The sequence below is a fragment of the Apodemus sylvaticus genome, chromosome 16, assembly GCF_947179515.1.
Source record: "Apodemus sylvaticus chromosome 16, mApoSyl1.1, whole genome shotgun sequence".
In the NCBI taxonomy this organism is placed as follows: Eukaryota; Metazoa; Chordata; class Mammalia; order Rodentia; family Muridae; genus Apodemus; species Apodemus sylvaticus.
The window spans coordinates 55,776,675-55,800,451 of NC_067487.1; the positions used below are offsets into that span (position 1 = coordinate 55,776,675).

The following is a 23,777-nucleotide window of genomic DNA, read 5'->3' on the forward strand; positions in this document are numbered from 1 at the left end:
TGGACTCTAGACTATAATTTCAAACATGAATTCATGTAGACTTGGATTGCCCAGCACAGTCATTGTAACCTTATTACTTTTTACTTTTTTCATAAAATATTTATTTTTATCATTAAAAACATTTGTGTTTTCATAAATTAGGCATAGGAAACAATAAAATAATATATCTTAGATTAAAACAAAAACCTTGATTAAAAAAAAACAATTTGAAAATTCACTCTCTAATCATATTAGGCTGGGTCCCTGATATTAAAGATGTCTTCTAAATGTTAATTGAATAGACCATGTGAATCCATCTAGAAACAGGGGTTTTCGATCCCACTTTGAAGCTAGGAGATTATTATGCTTTAAGTGTATTTTAGAAATTTCTTCCTATGGTTAAATTGAAAATGTCTGATATTCTCAATTACTTCAAGCGTTTATGATTCGAAGCTCCCAGCCGAAGCTCCCAGCCACGGCAGGGAGGGTGAGAGCTGTTACTCAGAAGGACACTTATGTAAGAGCCATCAGGGCGGTTGGTTACTGACTTGAAAGCATGAAACCCTATGTTTCAGGCTCCAGGCTTTAAGGACTTTTTATTGAGCATTTTCTCTTCTCAGAGCTGAGACAAATGGCTGATAACTGAATCATCGTGAGATTGTCCACAGCTCTTCTCTCTCATTCTGCTGCAGCCCGGAAGATGGTGAGATCCATCCCGAAATCTGCCGGCTTTACATCCAGCTGCAGTGTTGCCTAGAGATGTACACAACGGAGATGCTGAAGTCCATTTGTCTGCTGGGGTCTCTTCAGTTTCATCGAAAAGGTACACACCAGTAGGATGCCAGAGACGCAGAAATAGTACGCAAAGCTGACCTTGTGCCAAGTACAGGCCCCGGGCACACAAGCAGAAGGAGTTCACATCTTCAAAAAGGCAGGATATGTAAAGTGATAATATAAGAAAAGCATAAGGATTGAAACCGTGGTAGAAATCGTCCTTCAATGTATCACTTCACTGCCTTCTGAATGTGACTTTCACTAGAATCTACAAAGGAGACAAAGATATGCAAAGATCTTGGTAGAGTAGTAAACATTCTCCAAGAGCCCATTTTCTCTAAATGAAATGTTGTAAGGAGGTAAAGTGCACACTGTGTCCCAGTGACTTCCAAACAGGAGGGAACTCAATGGATTATAGGGAGGTGTGAGCAGTGGCGAGTCTCACTCCCCACCTTCAACTATAAATAGAACGGAATGACTTCAGCAATGGAAGTAGCTGGTAGCTACAGCTCCAGCATGGCTTGAATACTTAGGATTCCCATTCTGAGTGGGGCTGTCTTTGAGGTATCGACGGTCCTCTCAGGTTTTCTCCTCCCACATTAGCAAACTGACTACCACAGCGCTGGCCATTATCTATATACACTGTTTGACTCATAACATAGAGAAAAGGTCTTCCAATTACAAAAGAAAAGATCTGGGCTTCATTCTAACAGGAACCCCTTCTTTCTTGAGTCCTGGAGGACTGGAATTTCACTAACTGGCTTAAGCAATTAAGGCCTGACCATGGAGCTAGGAATGAACTCTGTTCCATCCAACCTGTCTATATTACAACATGATAGGAAGGAGTAGAGAAGAAGGCTGCTGGCTTCCATTGCTAACGTATTTGACTAACGTTTTCCTTTCAGTTCATTAAAGAAGAATTCCTTGGAAAGCCCCTGAGTGTGAACTTTCCATACTTTGAGTCAGGAAAATGGGAAACTGAGAACAGATAGGAAGTGATCTGTGCCAATGATTTCAATTTGAAGATAAGGAAGGTCAGTAAACTGCGTGGGGAAGACCTCAGACAATGAAGCAGTTCAAGATTTGAAATCAAATGAGTATTGCAGTTTGATGACAACAAAATGACTTGATAGTTTAGTAGTGAAAATTAAATTTTGTGTGTGCATACATGTGCACATATGCATAAAACAGAACTAAAAATGGGAGTTTTTCTGCCATAGTCCTAAGACAGGATAGTATTTTCTTAGTACATTAGTATTATTTCTTTTCCCTTCATCTTTCTAAAGACTAACTTTCAGGGATTATCATCTTCATTTCTATGAACATTAGTAACAGAGCATACAAATCAGCCTCACGACACTCCTGATGCCTTATCAAAGAACTGAGTACTCAGACACATGGCAAAAACAGGTTTCACATTCACAATGTATTCATTCTTTGCATTGTTCAGGTAGGTTGGTGTCTTAGCCATTGTTCTATTGCTGTGAGGAGACACCATGGCCAAAACAACTCTTATAAAGAAAGCATATAATTGTGACCTTGCTTTCAGTTTTAGAAGTTTCAACCATTATCATCAATGACAGGGAGCATAGCAGTAGACATAACAGGCAGGGTGCTGAAGAAGTTGAAATTTGCATCCTGATCTGTAGCCAGAGAGAGGAAGAGGCACTGGGTCTGGCATGGACTTTTAAAAACCTCCAAGCCCTCCTCCAGTTGACACACTTCCTCCAAAAGGCCCCACCTCCCGATCCTTTCAAGTAGTAATCCTTCCACCTGACAACACACTCAAATACATGAGCCTGTTGGGACCATTCTTTTCCAAACCTCCCCAGTTGGATTATGTTTTCAGATCTGCCTTGGTGACACTTGCATGGGCTCCCCCTCCTGTTTTTAGTCCTTGTTTTTGCCTTTCATAATTGACTTTCTTTTTTAAGTAGGATATCATGGAACCCAGACTGGCCTCCAACCCCTATGTAGCTGAGAAAGACCTTGAGCTTCTGATTCTCCTGCCTCCACCCCTACAAGCATTCAGGCTGCAGAAGCACACCTCCACTTCTGTCTTGGGGGGGGGGGAGGTTCCAGTTCAGGGCTTTGTGTATGCTAGGTGAGCTCCATGATTAACTTTTGAAAGGAAACTCTTCCCTGTTCATTCTTCTCTTTAAATTAAAAGGGATTCCTTACTCAGCTTGGTTCCTTGCATGTGTTCTCCAGAACAGAGAAAAGGCATGTCATAGCATCCTGTGCTCTTCGTTGCCTCCTGTCTATTGTCCGTCTATATAGCTTTTCCTTTTTAAAATAAACAAATAAATAAATAAGAAAGACTCAGGGTATAGCCCAGTGGTAGAGCTCTTGCCTAGGCCTTAGGTTCTATTCAGAACTACAAATGAATGAATGAATGAATGAATGGTAGCTTGAGTTGGCTTTGAACTCATAGCAATCCTCTTACCTTGGTCTCTACAGTGCTGAGGTTACAAGCAACAGCCACTCACCGTTCTTATTTAAGAGGACACTAAAACTTCCGGTACCTATAGTCATCATGCTATTAAGAAAAGAAAAAGAATATTCCCTAAATCCCAAGGATTCCACAAAAACACTCCTAGAAATAACTGTTTTCAGCAGGGTCAAAGAATAGAAAGTCAGCCTTTGAAAGCAGTATTTCTATACAGTAGCCATGAACACATAGACACCAAAATTAAAAATGAGGTACAGTTAACTATCATTAACTGTTTATTTGTACATTTATTGCATCTAAAATCTTACCAGGATCTGTGATTGAAATTATAAAATTGGAAGAAATCGAAGAACACCTAAATTGATCCCTACATTCAGTGAAATTTCTATCAAACTCTCAGCAGGATTATCTGTGGGTGTAAACAAGCTTGTTTTAAAATTTAGAGGTAGAGGCTAACAGCAAGATATCTCAGTGGATAGCGGTGTATCCTACCAAACCTGTCTAACTGAGTTAGCTTTCCAGAGCCTAAACAATGCAAGTAGTGAACCAATTCACAATAGCCGTGACTACATGCACAAAACCTGCACCATATCAAGCCAGCCCGAGTCCCTGAATGAGTGGAGGATGGTCTCATGAATTGCAACCCTAGGTGAAGAGTTATTGGCAGTTGGTTACTGCTAGAAGAGTCTGTGGCCTCTAAGAGGCTACCCATGCTCCAGCAGACAGTACTACGTCCAGGTATATTCTGGTAGCATGAGGTGGACTTCATGGGCCTTAATAGAAGATCACATGAGACTGTAAGGGAAAGGTTGTGGTCAAGAATAGAGGGGGAATTAATAGGAAGGGAATACACATGAGAAAATCTCAAACAATAAAACAACAAAACAAATAGTGGCACAAATGTTTAGGAGGCAGAAGCGGAAGGTTACAAGCAAGGTCAAGGCCATCCTATCTACACAGAAAGGCCTTGGATGGGGGCTACTATATGAAAAATTGTTCAATATCACAAGTAATCAAGAAAATGCAAAATAAGACTGCAATGAGATTCCATCATGCTGATCAGGATGACCAGGATGTAGAATCAGCTTAGGTGTCCATCAATCAATGAATAAATAATGGAAATAGTACATACATAAACAACAATGCTCTAATCAACTATAAAGAACGAAATGTTTGAAGACAAAAATTACGGAGCTAGAGCTGGGCAATGGAGGTAGTACACACCATTAATCCCAGCACTTGGGAGGCAGAGGCAGGCAGATTTGTGAGTTTGAGGCCAGCCTGGTCTTCTGAGTGAATTCCAGGACAGCCCGGGATACACAGAGAAACCCTGTCTTAGATAAAAACAAAAACAAAAACAAAAACAAAAACAAAAACAAAAAAACAACAAAAAAATTGCAGAGCTGGAAATTATCATTTTTTTTTACCAGCATCCATTTTGTTTATTAAGGTCAGTTGATCTTAAGGGAATACACTTAGCCCACACAGCTCCAGGTCTGACGTGACTGGGGCAGAGAGGGAATGAAAAACACACACACACACAGGCACAGGAAAGCCGGGATTGGGTAGACTGGACACTCTGATGGAGAAACCAGCATTTTTAAAATAAACTAGACCCAGAAAGAAAATAGGAAACAACAAGCAATGAAACCCACATCTTCTGTTCCAATGCCTAACCATCGAACCATGACTCCTAAAAAGAGAACACTAGATAGTGTCTTTAATTTTTTATATATATTTAAGGTTGAATCTCTGGGATTTCTGATTGTTCTAAAGTCATTATTACTTAGAGTTGAATGCTTTTAAAATACAGAGAAGGCTGGTTGTTGTTGTTGGTGGTGGTGGTGGTGCTTGCCTTTAATCCCAGCACTTGGGAGACAGAGATGGGCGGATCTCTTTGAGTTCTAGGCCAGCCTGATCTACAGAGCGAGTTCCAGGCTAAGGCTACATACACAAAGAAACCCAAAGATACAAAAAATACAATAAAATACGGAGTAGTGGGTGCTGTTGATGCAACTGAGTGCATTTTATGACATCTGTAATCAGCAGCCAGTGCATGTTTACTCCTTGTGGAAGGACATATTCTTTCTCACATGACACATACATAGTTTCTCACTCTCCTAAAAAGTCTCTTGTGTTCACACATGCAAGGGCTAGCATTATCCTTTTATTGGTTTTGTTTTTGTTTTTTCAAGACAAGGTTTCTCTGTGTAGCCCTGGCTGTCCTGGAACTCTGTAGACCAGGCTGGCCTCGAACTCAGAAATCTGACTGCCTCTGCCTCCCAAAGTGCTAGTATTAAAGCCGTGCACCACTACCACCAGGCTTTGGGCTAGCATTATCTTGATACCAGTAAAGTTAAGGCCATCATAGGAAGTATTCTCTTTTTATGAGAAATTCCCAGTTATTCTAAAAACAAAAAAGAAATAGAAATATGTTTGGTTAAATCCTTTGTTGAAGATAAGTCACTAGACACCAAGAGAAATGTCATTAAACCAGAGAAATTGCAACACTAGAAACGTATTCATGAAAGTATGTATTTGAGAAGTTTCCTGGAAATTTATGAGTGCAAAATAAAACACTACCAGCATTTAAATATGGGATGGAATGATTCCATTAAAGAAAGCATTTTGAAATTTCCCGTCCAATGTCTGCATAATGCATCCTTTCTATTTCTTCTTTCTATTAATCCCTGTGTTGAACCTAAGGAGTTAATTCTACATTGCTATTTTGGACTCTTGTCTTGTTTATACTGTGTATGAAGTCACATTCCCGCTACTAAAATAACACAGAAAATGTCAGCTGGTGTCACTGGGTTTTGTTCTTTCTTGCATGTCATTGGCAGCTGTGAAGTAGCGTGTGTCTACCCAGAAACCTCTAGCTAGTATACAATATGCATATAAAGTCTGCTGTGGGCTCTCTTGGTTCCACGGGTTAAGAAGAAGAGGAATATTTGACTCCAGGAACCATAGATGCAAGAAATAAATTGAAGAAAAACATTGTTTCACAGACTATAACACTTGAGTGTTAAGCTTCAAAAGAAGAATTGGGAACGCTAGGACATATGATATGTTCCTGAGACTTGGAATCGATATTTAATAAGTAGAGTGAGAGAGGTGTCGATTCTGAGAAAACTTACTGCAGAATGAGGAAAGAGGAGATAAGAAATGTGGGATACATGCGTGGCCAGCTCTATTCTACTGGAACTTCAAATCAAGATGTGTAAGGAGACATGTGGATAGATCTGAAGGAGCCAGGCAGGAAAACCTAGAGTGTCGATGCTTATCCCAAGGCAAGGTCTGAGAAGTCACAGGAAAAGGATCAAGAGGCCATTCTCCTCTCCCAGGACTGATACATATGCATTAATTTTATGTATAACTTAATATATGTCACATAGCCTCAAGGAAGGACCATTTATTCATCTAACTCTGAGTGGTAAGATGACAGATGACTTTTCCAAGACATTGTTTATCCAAACAGTGGTACCCTCATCATAGCTTCAAGCTAGGGATTGGTCTAGACAGAGAACACTCACTGGACGTCTTAATTCTCCCCTCTCAAGTTCCTCCTCCTTTCCAGCCCTAGGTATTGACCCCAGGGCCTTCATAAGCTATGCAAACACTCTACCACTATGGGACATGCCCCAGCCCCACTAATACCTTACCTTATCTTCTCTCCTCTCCACCCCACCTCTCTCTTTCTCTCTCTCTCTCTCTCTCTCTCTCTCTCTCTCTCTCTCTCTCTCTCTCTTAGAAGTCAGGTAGTAGCCAGAGTCTCCAGGAGAGTCTTTACAGTATTCATACTATCTCCCTACTCAGAACCTCTACTTGATTTGTTTCTTTTAATGTTAAAATAGAAGGTGGTGTTTTCGTAGTCTTTAGGTGAGCTCCTTTCTTTTCCCTCTGTGTAGCTGCTGAAGGTTGAGCATCGTACTCTTCTCCAGCTTTTCATTCCTGTCAGGGAAAGGAAATGCCATTGTAATTGAGTTTCTAAATAGCTTTATACAAGAGCCTCCTGCCAATGTTGGGCTAGGATTAAATACCGAAACTAAATTCTTTCATAGCAATCTGCCCATGTAGTTTATTCCTATGTCTGTGCATGCCCCTAACTCTACCTGACGACCATATATTATTGCATATCTCACTTTGTTTTTTTTTTTTTTTATTGTATGGAGTCATCAGAGTATAAACTTCTCTTTGGAGAAAAGGAGCATACAAGGTCATTTCAAGTTAAGAGTATGGCTTTTTCCCCATTGGGAAAGTGTGTTCCAAATCATTTTAGAGCCTCCACAGTGAGCACTGTCCTCCTCCAATTAAGCAAATTCTGTGTCCTTAGTCTCAACAGCATTCCAATGGATCGTCTTATTATTCTATGCTCTTTGTATATAAATTTTTGCTATCTCTTATGTCGAATTGGCACAAGGCCTCTGGAAATATTTTATGCTTTGCAAGATCATGTTTTTGCCAAGAAAATGAAGAAAAATATCCCCCAAAAATGATTTCCCTTCCTCATAGTCAATGAAATTAAAGTAAACGACGGCTATGCGAGGTAAAACCTACATTTAATAAGCATTATTGGGTTACATCAGGAAGAGCATGGCTCTGAAAACTGAGTTTCTATAGGAAAATGACAGATGGGAGTAATTTTAGTCACTTTGTACTTTGATATTCTAACACTTTTACATTGTAAATTGGAGCACAGCTTCACATCATCCCAACTCTATGCTGATACTGAAAAATGCTTGTCCTCACCCCTTCACACCTACACAGGTTAGAAATCTGCTCTTATTACTGATTGCATGCATTATACCAACTGCTAATGCCTGATTCCTGCCACTGTAGGAAATGAGCCCACGGGATTCACCCATTCTGACAGCAGAAAGTAGAAACTGGCTGCTAAGGGAACTATAAGATCCTCCTTTTTTTGACCACCATTTTCTTCTTGCTTTCTCTTCCACATTCAACCAGCCATGAGAACTTGCCCATTCTGAAAATGGCTCATTTGTGTGAACTTGGTTTTTCCAGCCTCGTCTCACATTGCTCTGTCATTAGCCCTCTCTGACTCTATTTGCCTCTCAGCCACAGTTTGCAGCAAAAGTGTCCCCAAGTCATGTGAGGGCAGGCCAACACCATCACCACCCTCTCCCCATACCCATCTCTTTAGGTTAGGATGTTAGGTTATATTCTTCCCCTGGAATGTACTTCTGTGGTAAATTCATATTTCAGAATTTGTAGAGATGTCATCACGGAAGGGAAAGAGAGGAATGTTAAACATTGAAAAATCTTTTATTCAGAACTTGATTGGAACCCTGGGAACTGATTGCTCAAGATGTACTAATGGGAATTAATGGCCCAGATACAAGTGAAATACAGGATGAACCAAGACAGGAATGGGTTACAGGCAGGAGAGAGTTCAGTGTATGCAGAGCCTTGCTAAGAAATGCAAAGGAAATGATCCACACAAATGAAAGAAGCAAACAATAAAAAGACAAAAATAGAATTTAGCCACAAGTCAATTATTTATTTTCCAGTGTAAGAAGGAGCAATTGATACTGAAATAGAACATCGAGTTAGAAGAAATGAAGCAAAATAAACCCTAAAATAGAAACTGTGATTGAGATCCTAAGAGGAAAACATGAATTCATTCTTTAAGCAAATATTCATTGCTCATCTATCATATATGAGGTACTGCTCTGGGATCTGAAAACCTGCACTGACAGAGGTTGTCAGAGTCCTGTTCTCAAGGAGTATGTATTCTAGAGGGAGGGAAGGAGGGAGGAAGGTCAAGAAGAGAGGGAAGGAAGGAGGGAAAGAGGGAAAGAGGGAGTGAGGGAGAGAGAGAAGAATAGACAATCAAATGTTCAAAAACTCCCAAATATGCAGATAATTGAAATTGAATGCATACTGTAATAAGATGGGATGGAATAGCTACTTTAGGTGGAGTAGCCGAAGGTTTCTGAGGACATATCATTGAATCAGATCTGAAAGGAAACAACTTCACCATAATCACAAAAGAGGTCCAACCAAGGTTGTCCTATTTAAAGAATATACACATAACCTGATTCTATAATCCCAATGAATGTCTAAAAACACCCATTACCCTATTTGTGTCTGTCTACACCATATGATTCAACTTCATATAGTAAGGCACTGTATGTTTTAGCCCTGACACCCATTATAGCAAAGTTATTGTTAGTTAGTTATATTGGAAATGCTTCTTGCACTCAGCTCTGCCCTGATTTAAAGACTGGAGATAGAGCAAAGCCTCATTCATACGCATGTGTTTTCCATTGTTTTCTCTCCTGTGTTCTGGGGAAACCTGGTTCTTCAACTTCCTCACACAGCTACATGAGGCCAGTATGGGAGATGGTACTCTAGGGTCCCTGATGGCACCGTATTTACACAATGGAGACAGAAATGGATAGTGAGCATTGAAGCAGGGGGATAGTACCTCATCACATCCAGATTCTAGGGCAATGAAGGAGCCCCGTGTTTAGTAAAATCATCCTCTGCTGTTGCTTGGTGGCACAATGACTATCTACTTATCACCATGTGGAAAAGCCTTGAAATTATTTTTTAACATAGATAAGCAACTTACAGAACGAATATAACCAATTTACCCTCTCAAGTACATACTTTCTAAAGCAAGAAAGGGTGCAGGTAGGTTCCTTAGCGAACACCCTTTGTTTCTTTAGTTCTCTGCACAGTGCAGCGTCAGAAAAGCTGAGAGCCACTCGGAATAGACAGTTGTGCCTCTGATGTAAGCTGTAGTCATTTTGTTCTTCCCACTTGGTCAGAACAAAGGCTGTCCTGAAAGCCTCTTCTGTAAGGACTGTCCCAACAGATGATGTGTCAGAGCACACAAGGCATGCCTCTTCCATCAAGGAAGTAACAGGGCAGGGATACAATATGAACTCCGGGAAGAATGGTTTGTTTTGATTCCTGCACAGAAGTACCCGCATGGCGTAATATTGACTTGCTGGTCCCTGGAGGCAGGATTAAGGACCTGTGAAGAAACTGTCAGTGGCAGTATGCCCTCTGACTATTATTGAGTGGCTGAAGAAAAGAAGAAAAGCAAGAATCAAAACAAAGGATGGGGAAAGGGGTAATATATAAAAATATGTATATTTTCATATAAGGACTTTAGTAGCAAGAGAAGAGAAGAGATGTATAGAGTAGGTGTGACCAAAAGAGCCCCACCCAGTCTTCTGGCCAATGCCTAGGACTTGTGAGGCTGGAGGATCTGTGGTTCTCCTGAGATGCCTCACACCTGATGTGGTCTTCTTCCTCCTGAGAGACTAACCATTTCTAATGAATGTGAGAATATCCAGTTTTCTTCCCATGCTTGGTTTCTCTTGATCTCCCCCCCCAAACATCCCTCTTGTGTTATCTATAAACAGGCTAAAAATACATGTGAATTCCCAAGGATCTGAAAACAGAATGCTTTGCAATACCCTAAGGAAAGTGACCGAAAGTTTAGTGCCCTAGTTCTAAACAGTGATGCAGCTATCTGAGCATGGTTTCAAGGCACTCTGCAGGCTCTCTCCTCCTCATTCCCATCCCCTCCCCCAAGCAAATATTTGTTCACTGAGGCCTGAAATTGATTTTCAGGGGACAGGACTTTTCATTTCATAATAGGAAATGATTTTGGATGCACAGTCACTCTCTTAGGCAAAGCAAAATATGGTTTCGAAGTCACCATTTGGAAGCATGCTGATTCCTTTCCTAAGAGCAGGATGAAAGAGCCCAACCAGGTATTATATAACAAGTCTCCCATTCCAAGACCAGGCCAGCAAAGGAGGGAAACTAGGGGGGGTGGTGAAGACCTCATATGGATTACTGAGATGGTGTGCAGGGCACTATCTTTTCTGCTAAGTCCTTCATGTAGCTCAAAAGAACATCTACAAAATGACCTTTCTCTAGTCTCACAGATCACCAGAAATACCCCATACTTGCCTGTGTACCCAACTCTAGCACACACAAAGTTAAACTCTAGCACATCTTAAACCATTTTGTGGAGCCTCAATAGACATCTGCTTTTCTGCATATCCTTCTGCCTAGGATAATATAGTCCACTCTACCCAGCTCGACACTTATCCCTTCCCCGTGGCTCATCCATGACCTTTATTTGGGGTGATAATTTAGATGTGACTTCCTGCAGATATCTGCTCCTGACACCCTAAGCCTGGGCTACTTCCTTTAGCTCAAGCATTCCCATGGTGCCAAAGTTGGCATATACGTAAAGATTGTCGTTGATTACCTGTTTTCTTGTCTGTTGTTCTTTGGAGACTTTGGTGGTCTTGAGTATATTCCCAGCATCTAACAGAGAACCTGGAGCAAAGATTCAAGAAATGCTTGTTGATTAAGTAGATGAATTTCTTGCATTTTCTGTCTTACGATAACAGAAGGGGAATGTAGAGAGGAAAACTTAACAGAAATGTTGACCTAAACTTATGGACATTTCCCTTCCTAGTTAAAAAATATTTTTCATCAAAATCACAGAAAAATATATTAGGAAAAGAATAAACCCGTATTAGCTTGTCAGGGTGAGGTGACTGCTTTGTGAAGTAATGCCATATCTCAATAGATGAGAACAATAAGTTCATTTATTTATGGCATAGAAAAATGATGTCAGAGTTAGGGTGGAACATTCATCCTGCTTTCAGAAAGCATGGGAATTCTATAGGAAGATGTCAGGAAGGAGTCTGAAGAATCCATTGTCCATAACTGTCACGTGGCCCTTTCCAACGGTAGGGGGGGGGGGGGAAGTAGAGGCTGGAAAACACAGAGCATCTCCCAAAACTCTAAAAAACCAGACAAGGCGTACCTAAGCAGGCCAAAAAGGTTAAAGAATTTCTCCAAACTGACAAGCAATTCAGATTGAATTTCATACGGATAAAAGAACAGAGGAAACCAGGAAGATAAAAAAAAAAAAAGCCAGGAAAAAACAAAAAGAATTCAAGGGATAGAGAAATTCTTTAAAAAGAAAGAAAGAAGTCAAATCCAGAAACACTTCAAACCCAGGCAACAAATTCAAACCACAGGAAGGGCTTCTATAATTGTTGGAGTTAGTATTTGAAACTGCACTGAGTTGGGCTACCACTAACTCCCAGGAGAAGCTGCAAGGATCCATCTTTGGAAGCAGAATAGAGTGTGAAATGATGCTAGGCCTGCACAGAGGCAGCACTGAGACAGAAAGAAAGTGAGTTCAGATTATAGTCAGCACCGAGTGAAGCTTTTTAGCTCTTCTCTCAAAACCAGGGACTTCAAGCAGGAAAAACAGCAGGAGTAGCACCTGATTGTGAGCCCAGGAAGTGTAACATTGGGACTGGGAAGTCTTGCAGCCATGAGAAGAGTTGCAAAGACATACTGTCCAACCACATACCCTACCCATTCCCCATGGTAGGATATTGCTAGGACATTGCTGGTAGAAGTGGTAGAGAGAAGCTCAACAACATATCTGAACAGACAATCTAGGAAGGACCAAGATTTTCAAGAAAAACCAATGTTGCTAAAGGAAGATGCCAAATGTAATAACCAACATTGGAAGAAGAGCTGTCATGATGATGAAAGTTTGGAATTTGTATACATTTAGGAATACTAAAACAGTAATTATCTGAACCAAGTTGGTATCAGCATGAGGCAGGATCTCTAACTATACCTGGACCTTAGTGATTGGGCTGGTCTTGATAACCAACTTATCCCTGGCATCTCCCATCTCCATCCAGGACTAGGATTACAGTCACCACACTCACCCAGCTTTGAATGGCTTCTAGAGTGATCCAAGCGAAGTTTCCTCACACCTGAATGGCAAGTACTTTACCCCCTGAGCCCTAGACCCAGAAATATTTTATTTAAAACTATTGTGCTATCTCAACTAATCACCTGATAGGTTATAGAAACAAAGAGAAAGGGGTGACTATAACACGAGAAAAGTCACCGCTCACCATCGTAGCCATATTAACATCATGAACAGTGGATCAAATGACATATGGATTTTCCAGAGTGATGAATCAAGCACCTAGTACCAGTTGTGCAATATTCTTGCTGAAAATGGTTACTACACACCTACACATGGAGGAAGCATCAGACAGATCTGATAAAAAAGAAAGGCATTCTATAAAACGACTCCTGCGGACTCGATTCAAAGATATTCACGAGATATAAACAAAAAACATGTTACACTAGATAAAAGGACTGCACAGAAACATGAAAGCAAATCCTGTATGTAGCCTCAAAATTAGGTTCCTCGATTTAAAAATAAAGCTAAGGAGGACATTGTTGGAACCATTGAACAAGTGTGAATACAGACTAGATATCAAAAATAATATTGTATGTATCCAGTTGTAATGAGTTGTATTCAACCAAAGTTTTAGAATTATTTGATATGGTCATTGTTTGGGGGTAATATAATAAAACATCTTTATTCTTTCTTGTTCTCTATTTTTGTATGTTTGGCATGTGTCTGTTGTAAGCATGTATGTATACACAGGTGTAGTGTGTGTGCCTGTCTATTCAACGGCTGGTGAAGGATGCCAAGTGCCTTCCTATGCCACTGTGTGCCTTATTCCCTCAACACACTCTCTCTCACTGAGCCCAAACTCACTGTTTAGGGTAGGCTGGCCAGGTAGGGAGCTTCCAGGATCTGTCTTCCTGTTTTTCTCAGTTCTGGGGCTATATAGGCATGGGCAGCATGTTACTGTTTACCCACTGAGCCATTGTCCACCCATAACATCCTTGTTCGCTAAGGAATACACACTCAAGTATTTGGGACCATGTACTAGTGAGGCCTACAACTTATGTGTAAATGGTTGGTCACAAATATATGTAAAACTCATATGTCATTTTAGATACCCTCTTATAGGTAATCTTTCAAAATAAAGGGTAAGCCCTGATCAAGTGTCATAAAAAGATAACATAAAAAAAGAATTCATGCAGAGACCTATTTAGAAGACATTTTAGGATTCAAAAGTTTGAAGATTATACCCTACAACTTTTCAGAGATCCATAAATAGAGCACGTACAAAAGCCATCACTAGCTATAAATAGAAGCTGGGAGAACAGTGCCATCAAAGTTCTCAGAGAAACTTCGTTTGAGCATAGATCTCTGTGTGTAGCCAATAAAACATCAGTGTGAGGGCAGTGGGAGTGGGTAGGGAAGGATGCATGTTTTGAGGCACATAAAGGCTGAGAACCATTGTTCCACAGATCTCTGAAATAATCCATCAAAGGTAAATTCTACTCATCCTCGTGTTATCTTCAAAATTATCTTCATCCTTCATGTTACTTCAAAAGTAGAGGACTTTTCCTGGAAATGACCCTTGACCCTCTCCCAAATCACCCAGTTCAAGTCCACCAATGAATTCCACCCACAGGTGGGTGACAAGTGGACAACTATACTTGTACCTGAAGGCAAATGCAAATAGATTTAAGAGGCCATTGCCCTCCGGCTATGACATGATAACCTCCTAAATTATGTGGTTAATTAATTTCCACCCAACAGCATACCATAAAATTGGGGAAACGCGAGTCCTCAGAGAAGCTACATCCCCCAGGATAGACATGCATCAGATATACTGCCAAGGATCACAACTTCCCATCAGGCAACTTGGGCTTGTGGTCTAGCTCACTTCTCCAGGCTCCCTGGCCGCTGTGCTTTTGAGGAAGGATGCACACAGTTCCCACTTCATGATGTGTCCAATTCTCCTTGTATTGCTAACTTAAGGGACAGAAGACAAAGAGCTGTTACCAGTTCCTACAGGACAGTTAGAATTTTTCCCATGTGTAGCCAGTCTTCATACAAGTTTGCAGGTTTGTTTGTCACCAGCATTAAGACTAAGCTAAGTACGTAGAATGAAGCTTCTATGTCATAAATGCTCAATCATAGGCACCAGTTTCAATTTCTCTAGAATTATGTCTACGTACTAAAAATCAATTTAAGTAAAAGAGTATAAGACATAAGGTATACCTTTTCTCCAAACTGTATAATGTTAAGCAACAGCTTTGCAGTTATTTGTATAATTTTTGCTATTGTCTGCTGGTGGCTCATGCCTGTGATCTTAGCACTTAGTAAACTGAGATAGGAGGATTGCCATGACTCTGTTTAGGAGTTGTGGCCTTGCCAGAGGAGATACAGCATCACTGGGAGTGGACCTTGAGGTTTAAGAGTCACATGCCTGGGGCTGGAGAGGTGACTTAGCTGTTAAGAGCACTGACTGACTATCCTTCTATAGGTCCTGAGTTCAATTCCCAGAAACCATGTGTCTGACAATGAAATGGTGGTTTGGTGCCTCCTTCTTGTGTATCTTGAAGACAGCTACAGCATGCTCAAATATATAAAATAAAAAAATAAATCTTTAAAAAATAGTTAAAATTCAGAAAAAAAAAGGAGGATTTCCAGGAGTTTGAAGCCAGCCTGGGCTACATACTGCCCATACATCCAGTGTTATATAACAAAATCTTGTCTAAAGGAGAAGGGAAGAAAGAGGAAGAAAAGAGAGAGGAGATCAGAAGGACAACAAGGAGGAAGAAGAGGAGAAGGAAAAGGAGGTTCTCCTCTGTTTTTTCTCACACAAACACATTCATGCACACACACACACACACATTCAAATACACATGCACATGCACATACACACAAAGACATATGCACAGAGGCAAATACACACGCAAACACACAGGCACATGCACATACACACAAAGACATATGCACACACACACACATACACACAGTATCAAACCTAGTGTTTGGAACTTATGTGATACTCAAGAAACATTTGTATGGAAGATGAATGAAGGAGCAAATAATAAATAAATATAACAAAGCTGGAGAAGGTGAAAGCCTAGTTCTGTGACCTTGTGGGACATTTCTGCTGTGATACTCCTCTGTGGCTATAAATATTTTCGAGGTAAAATAGGAGATTGTGACAGAGTATGTACCTAGACAAGGACTGTGACCCTCCATCTAATTTCATGTCACCTTATGGTTAAACCAACATTTAGTGTTGTTATGGGGTTTATTTTCTTGAGACCAGTCACACAAGCATAAGTCTTAGCTAGGGCTAGGCAGTGCTTTGCCCTGAACAATCACTCAGGATGAGGCCTTTCAGCTGAGAAGTCTTCAGCATGTCAACGCTTGACTGCTGCATCACAGGGCTGGCTTTTCTTCACATAGACTGCTGTGTTGTTAACAGAGACTGGAGAGCCAGGGAAATGGAAGGCAGGTCCATGCTCTGTGGGAGCCTGAGAAAGTCAGTGTCCAAGATCAGAGAGGACAGCAGGAGCCCCCCCCCACCCCTGCTGAGTGTCACCTGCTCCTGACCCTGACACTCACTCCTGGCTCTGAGAGCAAAGCCCAGCTTATGCTCACAGGCTACATCCCTGTTCCCAAGAGGGTGATCTAAGTCACTCATGCCAGGTTACAAAGCAACTCTTCATCAAAGGTAGGGTCCTTAACTTTGCTTTGACCTTTAGGTGGTATCGACCTCAACTATCATTCCAGAATGTTGTAGGAGCATACTGTATACACATAGGCACACACGGGCATGCACGCACACACACATACAAACATGCATATACACATAGACACATACATATACACATACATACACACACATGCAGATACACACACATGCACACACACATACAAACATGCATATACACACAGACACATACATATACACATACATACACACATGCAGATACACACATGCAGATACACACAGACACGCACACAGAGTTGCTTCATACCACAGAGAGACATTGGGCTCAGGCATTTGACTCAAAGCATACCAGTCTTTATAATGACATCCCGAGTAGAGATATTGCATTGCTGATTTCTTATCCCATTCTCCTCAGGAAAAGAAGCTAGTGGGGGAGCAAAGAGTTTGGACAGCAAAACTGAGGAGAATGCTGAAACACCTGCCCTGGAGGACTCCTTGTCATCCCCTCTAGATAGCCAGCAGCAGTCCTGGCAGGTCGCCACAGATATTGAAAACACCGAAAGGTAAGTGGGATGTCCCCTGAATGGACGCTGAATGGACGCATGTTCTTGGGGTTTTGAAACAGGGCTCTTTATGGTCTGACAGAGCAGGTAGCCTGTCAGGAACTTGGTGTCTAACTAACCTGCAGAAGAAAAGCTGGGGAGAGAGCAAGGTGTTAGGTCTCTATCACTGTGTCAAATTAATGAGGAGAACTCAAAGGTGAACAATTTGTTTGGGCTCCTGATTTCGGGGAATGTAGTCTATGAACAACCGACTCCATTGCCTTTAAGCTTGAGATGATACTGGGGAGCCCCAAACAGAAGACACTACTCACCTCCTGACAACCAGGAAGCAGAGTGAAAGCAGAAGGGGATGGAGAGGAGCTGTATCCTTCAAAGGCATACCCCGGTGACATACAGCAACCTCTTCTGCCTCAGCTGCATGCCCTGTGTGTGACACTCCATCAGCCTCACACCCATGGACTCCATTTTGAACATCCCAAGGGTCCTTCTACCCCTTCTTTCACTAGTTTCTTCCCCACCTCCTAGTTTTCCCTGCCTCCCAGTTAACACCATCAAATAATCCATCAGTGCACTAACCTGCCCATTAGGTCAAAGCCTTCAGGGTCCGACCACCACTTAACAGTGCCTCCCACTGGGACCAAGCCATCAACACATAAACTTTCAGGACTATTTTATGCTCGAGCCACATAAGAAGTCTACACCCTGTAGTGGACAGTAGCAGGGTCTACCACACTTTCAGGCTCCTAGACCTGCCTATCTCCCTCATCCAAAGCACCACATCTCCTTGGAAAATGAGAACAAGCCAGGAATGGTAGTGTACAGCTGTAATCCCGAAATCTGGGAGGCCCTGTCTCAAAACAAGAAAGAACAAGAAAAAAAAGGAAACATCGCTTCAGAAAAGAAAAAGGCAGAGGTATTACTACTATTATCTCAATTCACCCACTGGCCAGTTACTGAATCACCCTTTTGTTTAAGGGGGAAAGAATCTAAATTACCCAGACTTCTAATAGATTCTTAGAGGTAGGTTATTTGGAATACCTTGCTTAATATTTTAACCAATTCACAGATTTTCACAGTTCCTACTCTTCTACCTCTCCTGAAACATGGTCAAAATGAGTTCATGCACTGACCTCGCAGATTACTGCTAGAGAGGGACTTCCTTCAGAAAAAAAAAAAATCTATAATGATTCTATTTTGTTGAGGAAAAGAAAGCACTAATAATACAAGAACAAGGACCCATCCCATCAACATGGGGAAACGCTGCTCTGCGGACCTAAAAGATGAGGCCCACATGTGGCCTCTGCACTAATGTCTGTGCCCTTTGCTGTGAGTGCCCTCGGAGCTGGCACAAGCAGCTCAATGAACCTGGGGTAATTCTACTCTCTGTTTTCTCTGTGCATGGGGTTGAGTCACTGACATGATAATGAACATTTTATTTTTTTTTATTTTTAGAAATGGAAAACACAATGGTATTTGTAGCCATCATGACTCGACTTTCGGGTTGTAAAATAATCGTAAAGCTAATTACCAAATTTCCGTGTTTATAGGAAATTGGAGCATCCGTGGTAATTGTGTGCTATTAATATGGCTTGCATAAGTTTTGTTATCCAATAATTCAAACAATAACGTCTGTTTGTCTCCATTTTATAGAAGTATGAACAAATAGTGAGAAAGTTATGTATCTTAATTTATAAAATAAAAGGTTCTTTGTTCTGCTCTCGGAGAAGGGGGGGTACATCTGTCTGTCAGAATGTCAAGGTGGGGACAGAAGCCATTTGCAAAACTCTTTCCTTTCCGTACACCTTGGACAGCAGTTAGGCTCCTCCTGCTTTAAGAAATCAATCAAATGTGGCAGTAAGTATGGAGTAGGATAGCCTGCCGTGTTGGCAAAGCTGCTGCCCAGATTTTAGTCAAAGGCGATAGATAGGCAAGCCTGAGGGAAGCAGGCCGCAAGAACACAGGCAGGGATGAGCTTCTTTCCTATTCCTGTTCTCTCTGCCCAGAATCCGGTGCGCCTTAAACCAAGCTGGCATTTAACTCCTTTGTGGCGTTCCTTTAAAGCCACTGGTGGCTGACCGTTCCAGAAGCCAAGCCAATCAGGTTGTCTTCTTGGATACAGGGGCAGCATAGGTGATCATCCACTGCAAGGTGATAACGCAGCTTCATTCCTGCCGTAGCGCTTAGTTCTTCCCCTCCCACCCAGCTTGGCTGGAGATCATGTGTGGAAGTGTTAGGGAGGGTGGCCACGCCTCCCTGTACCACCTCTTCCTCTGCTTCATCTGCATGCCACGCCCGTGACACTCAATCAGCCTCACACCCTTGGCCCCCATTCTGAATGCTCCAAGAGTCCTTCCGCCCACTTGTTAGGCTGTCCTCCTTTCCTTTTCCAGTCATCAGAGCCTGAGACATGAACTTCCTTTTGTATCTTAACCTTGAGCGAGGGTTGGCTCGGGTCTGTGGCCTCTCCCAACGGTGCTCCTCCAATGCTTCTCAGCAGAACACTGTTGCGTCATGAAACAGACCAAAAATTTCAAATCTGAGATTATGTGGTGGTTCCTTCCTCAACTTAAAACAAGTGCAGTTGATATAAATCCTTTTTTTGGATTTAGTTTGTTTTTTTTTCCCGAGGCAGGGTTTCTCTGTATAGTCCTGGCTGTCCTGGAACTCACTCTGTAGACCAGGCTGGCCTCTAACTCAGAAATCCACCTGCCTCTGCCTCCTAGAGAGCTGGGATTACAGGTGTGCACCACCACCGCCCAGCAATATAAAACCTTTAATTTGGGGATTTTTTTTCTTTTTTTATATTTTTGTTTTGAGACAGGGACTCACTAAATTGCTCCAGCTGGCCTTGGCTGGCTCTGTAGCCCAGATCCTCTGGCCTTTGTACAGTCTTGTGCAACCAGCTTTACTTCAACATTAGAATTTTCTTCGTCCACAAGCATTTTTTAAGGAAATTTATTTATTTATCTATTCATTTATGTGCACTCAAGTGTGTGTGTGTGTGTGTGTGTGTGTGTGTGTATACAAGTATGTGCTACACTGCACATATGCAGGCCAAAGGACAAATTTGGGGAGTCTATCTTCTTCCTCTAGCATGTGGGTCCTGGAAATTGACTTCAAGTCATCAATGGCCCCCAATGGCCTCTCTTCCAGCATCTCTGCTATGAAGAGCCTGTCCCTGGAGATCTCTGAATGTGTCCCTTGTCAATCCTGGTGGGACAAGGCTATCTCAGCACTCAGGAGGAGGCTGAAGTAGAAAGGTCAAAAACTCAAGGCCATCCTCTGAGACCTGTTCTCAAAGAAACAGAGGCTATTAAGTGTAGCCTTTCTCACTGGTGGAGAACTTCCCTGGTATTCATGAGGCCCCGGGGTTTGATGCCTAGTACACACAACACCACCAACAACAATATCAACAACAAACGAGCTATAGCAATTTATTTCTTTACTATCAGTCAGCTCTGCTCGTGGCGAGAGTCTGCACCACAGCACAGCCATCTGACCACAGCCCCAGCGATGCATCCTGAATCCTGACTTTCCCCAGGAGCCCACTGTTCCAGTTGTGTGTCCTTGGCCTCCCCCTGTAGATCCACAGTACTGTCCTCATTATAAAGGCTCTCCACTGAATTCAGCCAGGTCGGACTGAAAGCAGAGATGCCGAGGGCTGGAGCCGAATCCTATCTGATATTCCTTCCTGTAAAGACAAAGTAAATTCAGTATGTGTCTATGAAAAAAGAGAACTGGTAAAATCCCATGCAGAACCCCGCCTTCCGTTCATCCCATAGAACATACGGCTTGAGGCTTCGTTTGGAAAATGTACAGCTAATTTTTCTTTCTGTCAACTTTGCAGAGACATGCGAGAAATGAAAAACCTTCTTAGCAAACTCAGGGAAACGATGCCTTTACCACTGAAAAATCAAGGTGAGTCCTGGGGTTCCTCTCTGAGGCAGAGCAGGTTGGACTTGGAAGCCGCAGTGCAAGGGTTTCCCACAAAAAGAGGGAGCCTTCTTAGAGAGAGCGGGTGAGGCTGTAGTCTTGGTGAGTGAGTTTTCGCTAACGGAGACAGAGATACCCTCTCCTGAAAGAGGATGCCCACACCCTTGCCAGACCTGTCACTCACGTGCTGTGGAAAGAGCCACACCAGGGATGTCTCTAGAAGAGGACCAAGAGCATAGCTCCCATCTACACAAGGTCTATAGACCACTGTAGAAATACCCCCCCATTTCCATACTCAATTATATAAAAAGAATAGTAGAAAGAATTAATTCATATTGTGGGCATGTGTGTCACTGTCTATAGACCACTGTAAAAAACATCCCCCTATTTACATACTCAATTATATATAAAGAATAAGAGAAAGAATTAATTCATATTGTGGACATGTGGTATGTATTTCACATGTATCAACTATGTTGGCTTATATAATTACAAATCTTTTTGTTTGTTTTTCCCATACTAAGGGTCAAAGCTAGGACCTTACATATTAGGCAATCAGTCTACCACTGAGCTAAATTTCCAATCTCCTATTAAAATCTAAAAATGATTTAGGGAGATTCTATTAAAGTTTTCCTAATTTACAGAGAACTGAGATGCGGAGGTTAGTTTTTCCAAAGTCATACAGATTGTAGTAGGATGACTGTGCTATGGATTTGAACTCAGGTAGTCCATCTCTGGAAGATGCAAAAGAATCCAACCTGACACGGACTTGTAAAGAAATATCCACCAGAATGAAGGATGGTCCTGATTTTGTTAACTATTGCATGCCCTGCATCTGGAGCCTGGAACACAGTTAGGATACTACCTGGCACAAACAATAAATGCTTGTTAAATCTTTGCAGGACTCTAGGACTGGTGATGTGCACACAAGTGATTTGCAAGTGCTTTACATTAAGCAGACTTAGCTAGAGCAGCCATGAGTGAAGCATTAGCTTCAGAAAGTGGTGCCAAGAGGATGGGAAAGGCTCTTTAGAGGCAAGAAAAAAAACCCTCCTGTTTCCACGGAAGAAAGCCTGTGCGGGAGGGAGGGCGGTATACTGTCTGCCTGGGAGCAGGGGAGCTGAGTGAGGAGGAGGAGGAGGAGGAGGAGGAGGAGGAGGACTTGGCAGCAGAACAGAAGGGCCTCTTGGCTCGGAGCATATCAGCAGAAGGTGGAGAGGTGGAGGCAGGCGACAACACCAGACAAAGGCTAAGACACTGCATAAGCTGCACTGAGCTGGAGGCCAGAATACGAGGCAGGGGAGGAGGTAGGACAAGTAATTCCAAGTAACCTTGTAGAATCTGTTCATAGAGGACCAGCCTACTCCACCCCCCAACCCCCCTCCCACCACCCCAACCAGCCGGTGTGCTTCAGAGTCCTGGAGGAAAGGAGATGTACAGTAATCGGAGAGTTCTCTAAGATTACATACAAAGCTGCGGCTAGAAGCGCCTGTGGGTTTAGGATGATGGGCTTCAATTAAAGCTAGGCTTGAGGTCAGACTCTGGCACTGCCATGGTCCAGTCAGGTGACCCCGGGCAAGTAAGTGGTTTGACTTCCGGAAATTTCAGAGCGGGGAGATCATGTCGCGTACTTCAGACTGTGGCTTGAGGATTAGAGAAGCAGTACACACCACATGCCTCTTATCAACCTTACAAAGAGCTAATCAACCGGAAATCGACTTCGAGGAGATGTTTGCTGAGTACGATGCGGGAGGGGGGGGGGGGATGAAGTAAAGTTTTGGAAGGATCCCGGGACTACTTTACTGATGTGTTTGAAAACTGATGCTATCGTTTAGTAGCTGGTCCACACAGAACTCCAAAGCAGCAGCAAGTAGGACTCGTCCTGCAAAGATCATATGTCACGTCCATACATCCAATCAGTCTTGAGGTCAGAGGTCAGAGAATAGGCCTCTGTGCCTTTAAATTTGGAGCACACATTAAGATCCATTATATTCGGCAGTCTCCCCTGTGGACACTACCCCACCCTCTTACTGAAGCAGGAATTCAGCTTCCCAGGAGGGTAACTTCCCAGGATACCCAGTCTGAATTTTGTGAATGCCACAAAATCTGAATTTTCTGTGACCCCCACCTTAAAACTTCCTTCCACATCTAGTGCCAGTGCACACTGCCAAGGTTGACCAGAAGACAGAAATTTCATTTTAATTAGGTAATTTCCAAAATCACTGGAGTATAATAGAAATATTTTTTTTATTTTATAAATGGAAAACGTATTGGGACTTTTCAATGGATTTGTAAAATAAAAGAACAAGTGCTGGTACTTTCGGTAAAAAACACAAAGGGAAGAAATCACCCAAGTAAATAATCCGAAGTCTTAAATCATGAATCCATCTGGAAAATAAAAGCACAATGATTTATTCCGAAGGTGGTTCAGTCACATTCTAATAATAGAAAGAATAGTTGAAGCAAAGGGCTTTTGGAAATCCAGGTGCCTCATTTTGTGGAGAAATGCAGACACTTAGCAAGGTGGCCTCACTCACAGTGCACTGTCACTGTGCCGGCTGTGGGCAGAGAGCAGTGAGAAGCAGAGGAAAGGGGGCAGACGGGCCCCAAGGGAAGAACAAACAATCTCTGGGGACATTT

At 42.2% G+C, this 23,777-nt stretch overlaps 1 protein-coding gene across 1 annotated transcript in view; it reads left to right on the forward strand.

Moving 5' to 3' along the window:
• The first annotated feature begins 680 nt into the window (after nt 1-680).
• The window catches only part of LOC127666902 (regulator of G-protein signaling 7-binding protein), a 30,072-nt gene continuing 6,975 nt past the window's right edge, over nt 681-23,777 (forward strand). Inside the window, exons 1-3 of the mRNA XM_052159896.1 lie at nt 681-802; nt 17,057-17,204; nt 21,052-21,122. Of these exons, the coding sequence (XP_052015856.1) occupies nt 739-802; nt 17,057-17,204; nt 21,052-21,122 (283 nt within the window). The 5' untranslated portion in view covers nt 681-738. The remainder of the gene's footprint in view (nt 803-17,056; nt 17,205-21,051; nt 21,123-23,777) is intronic.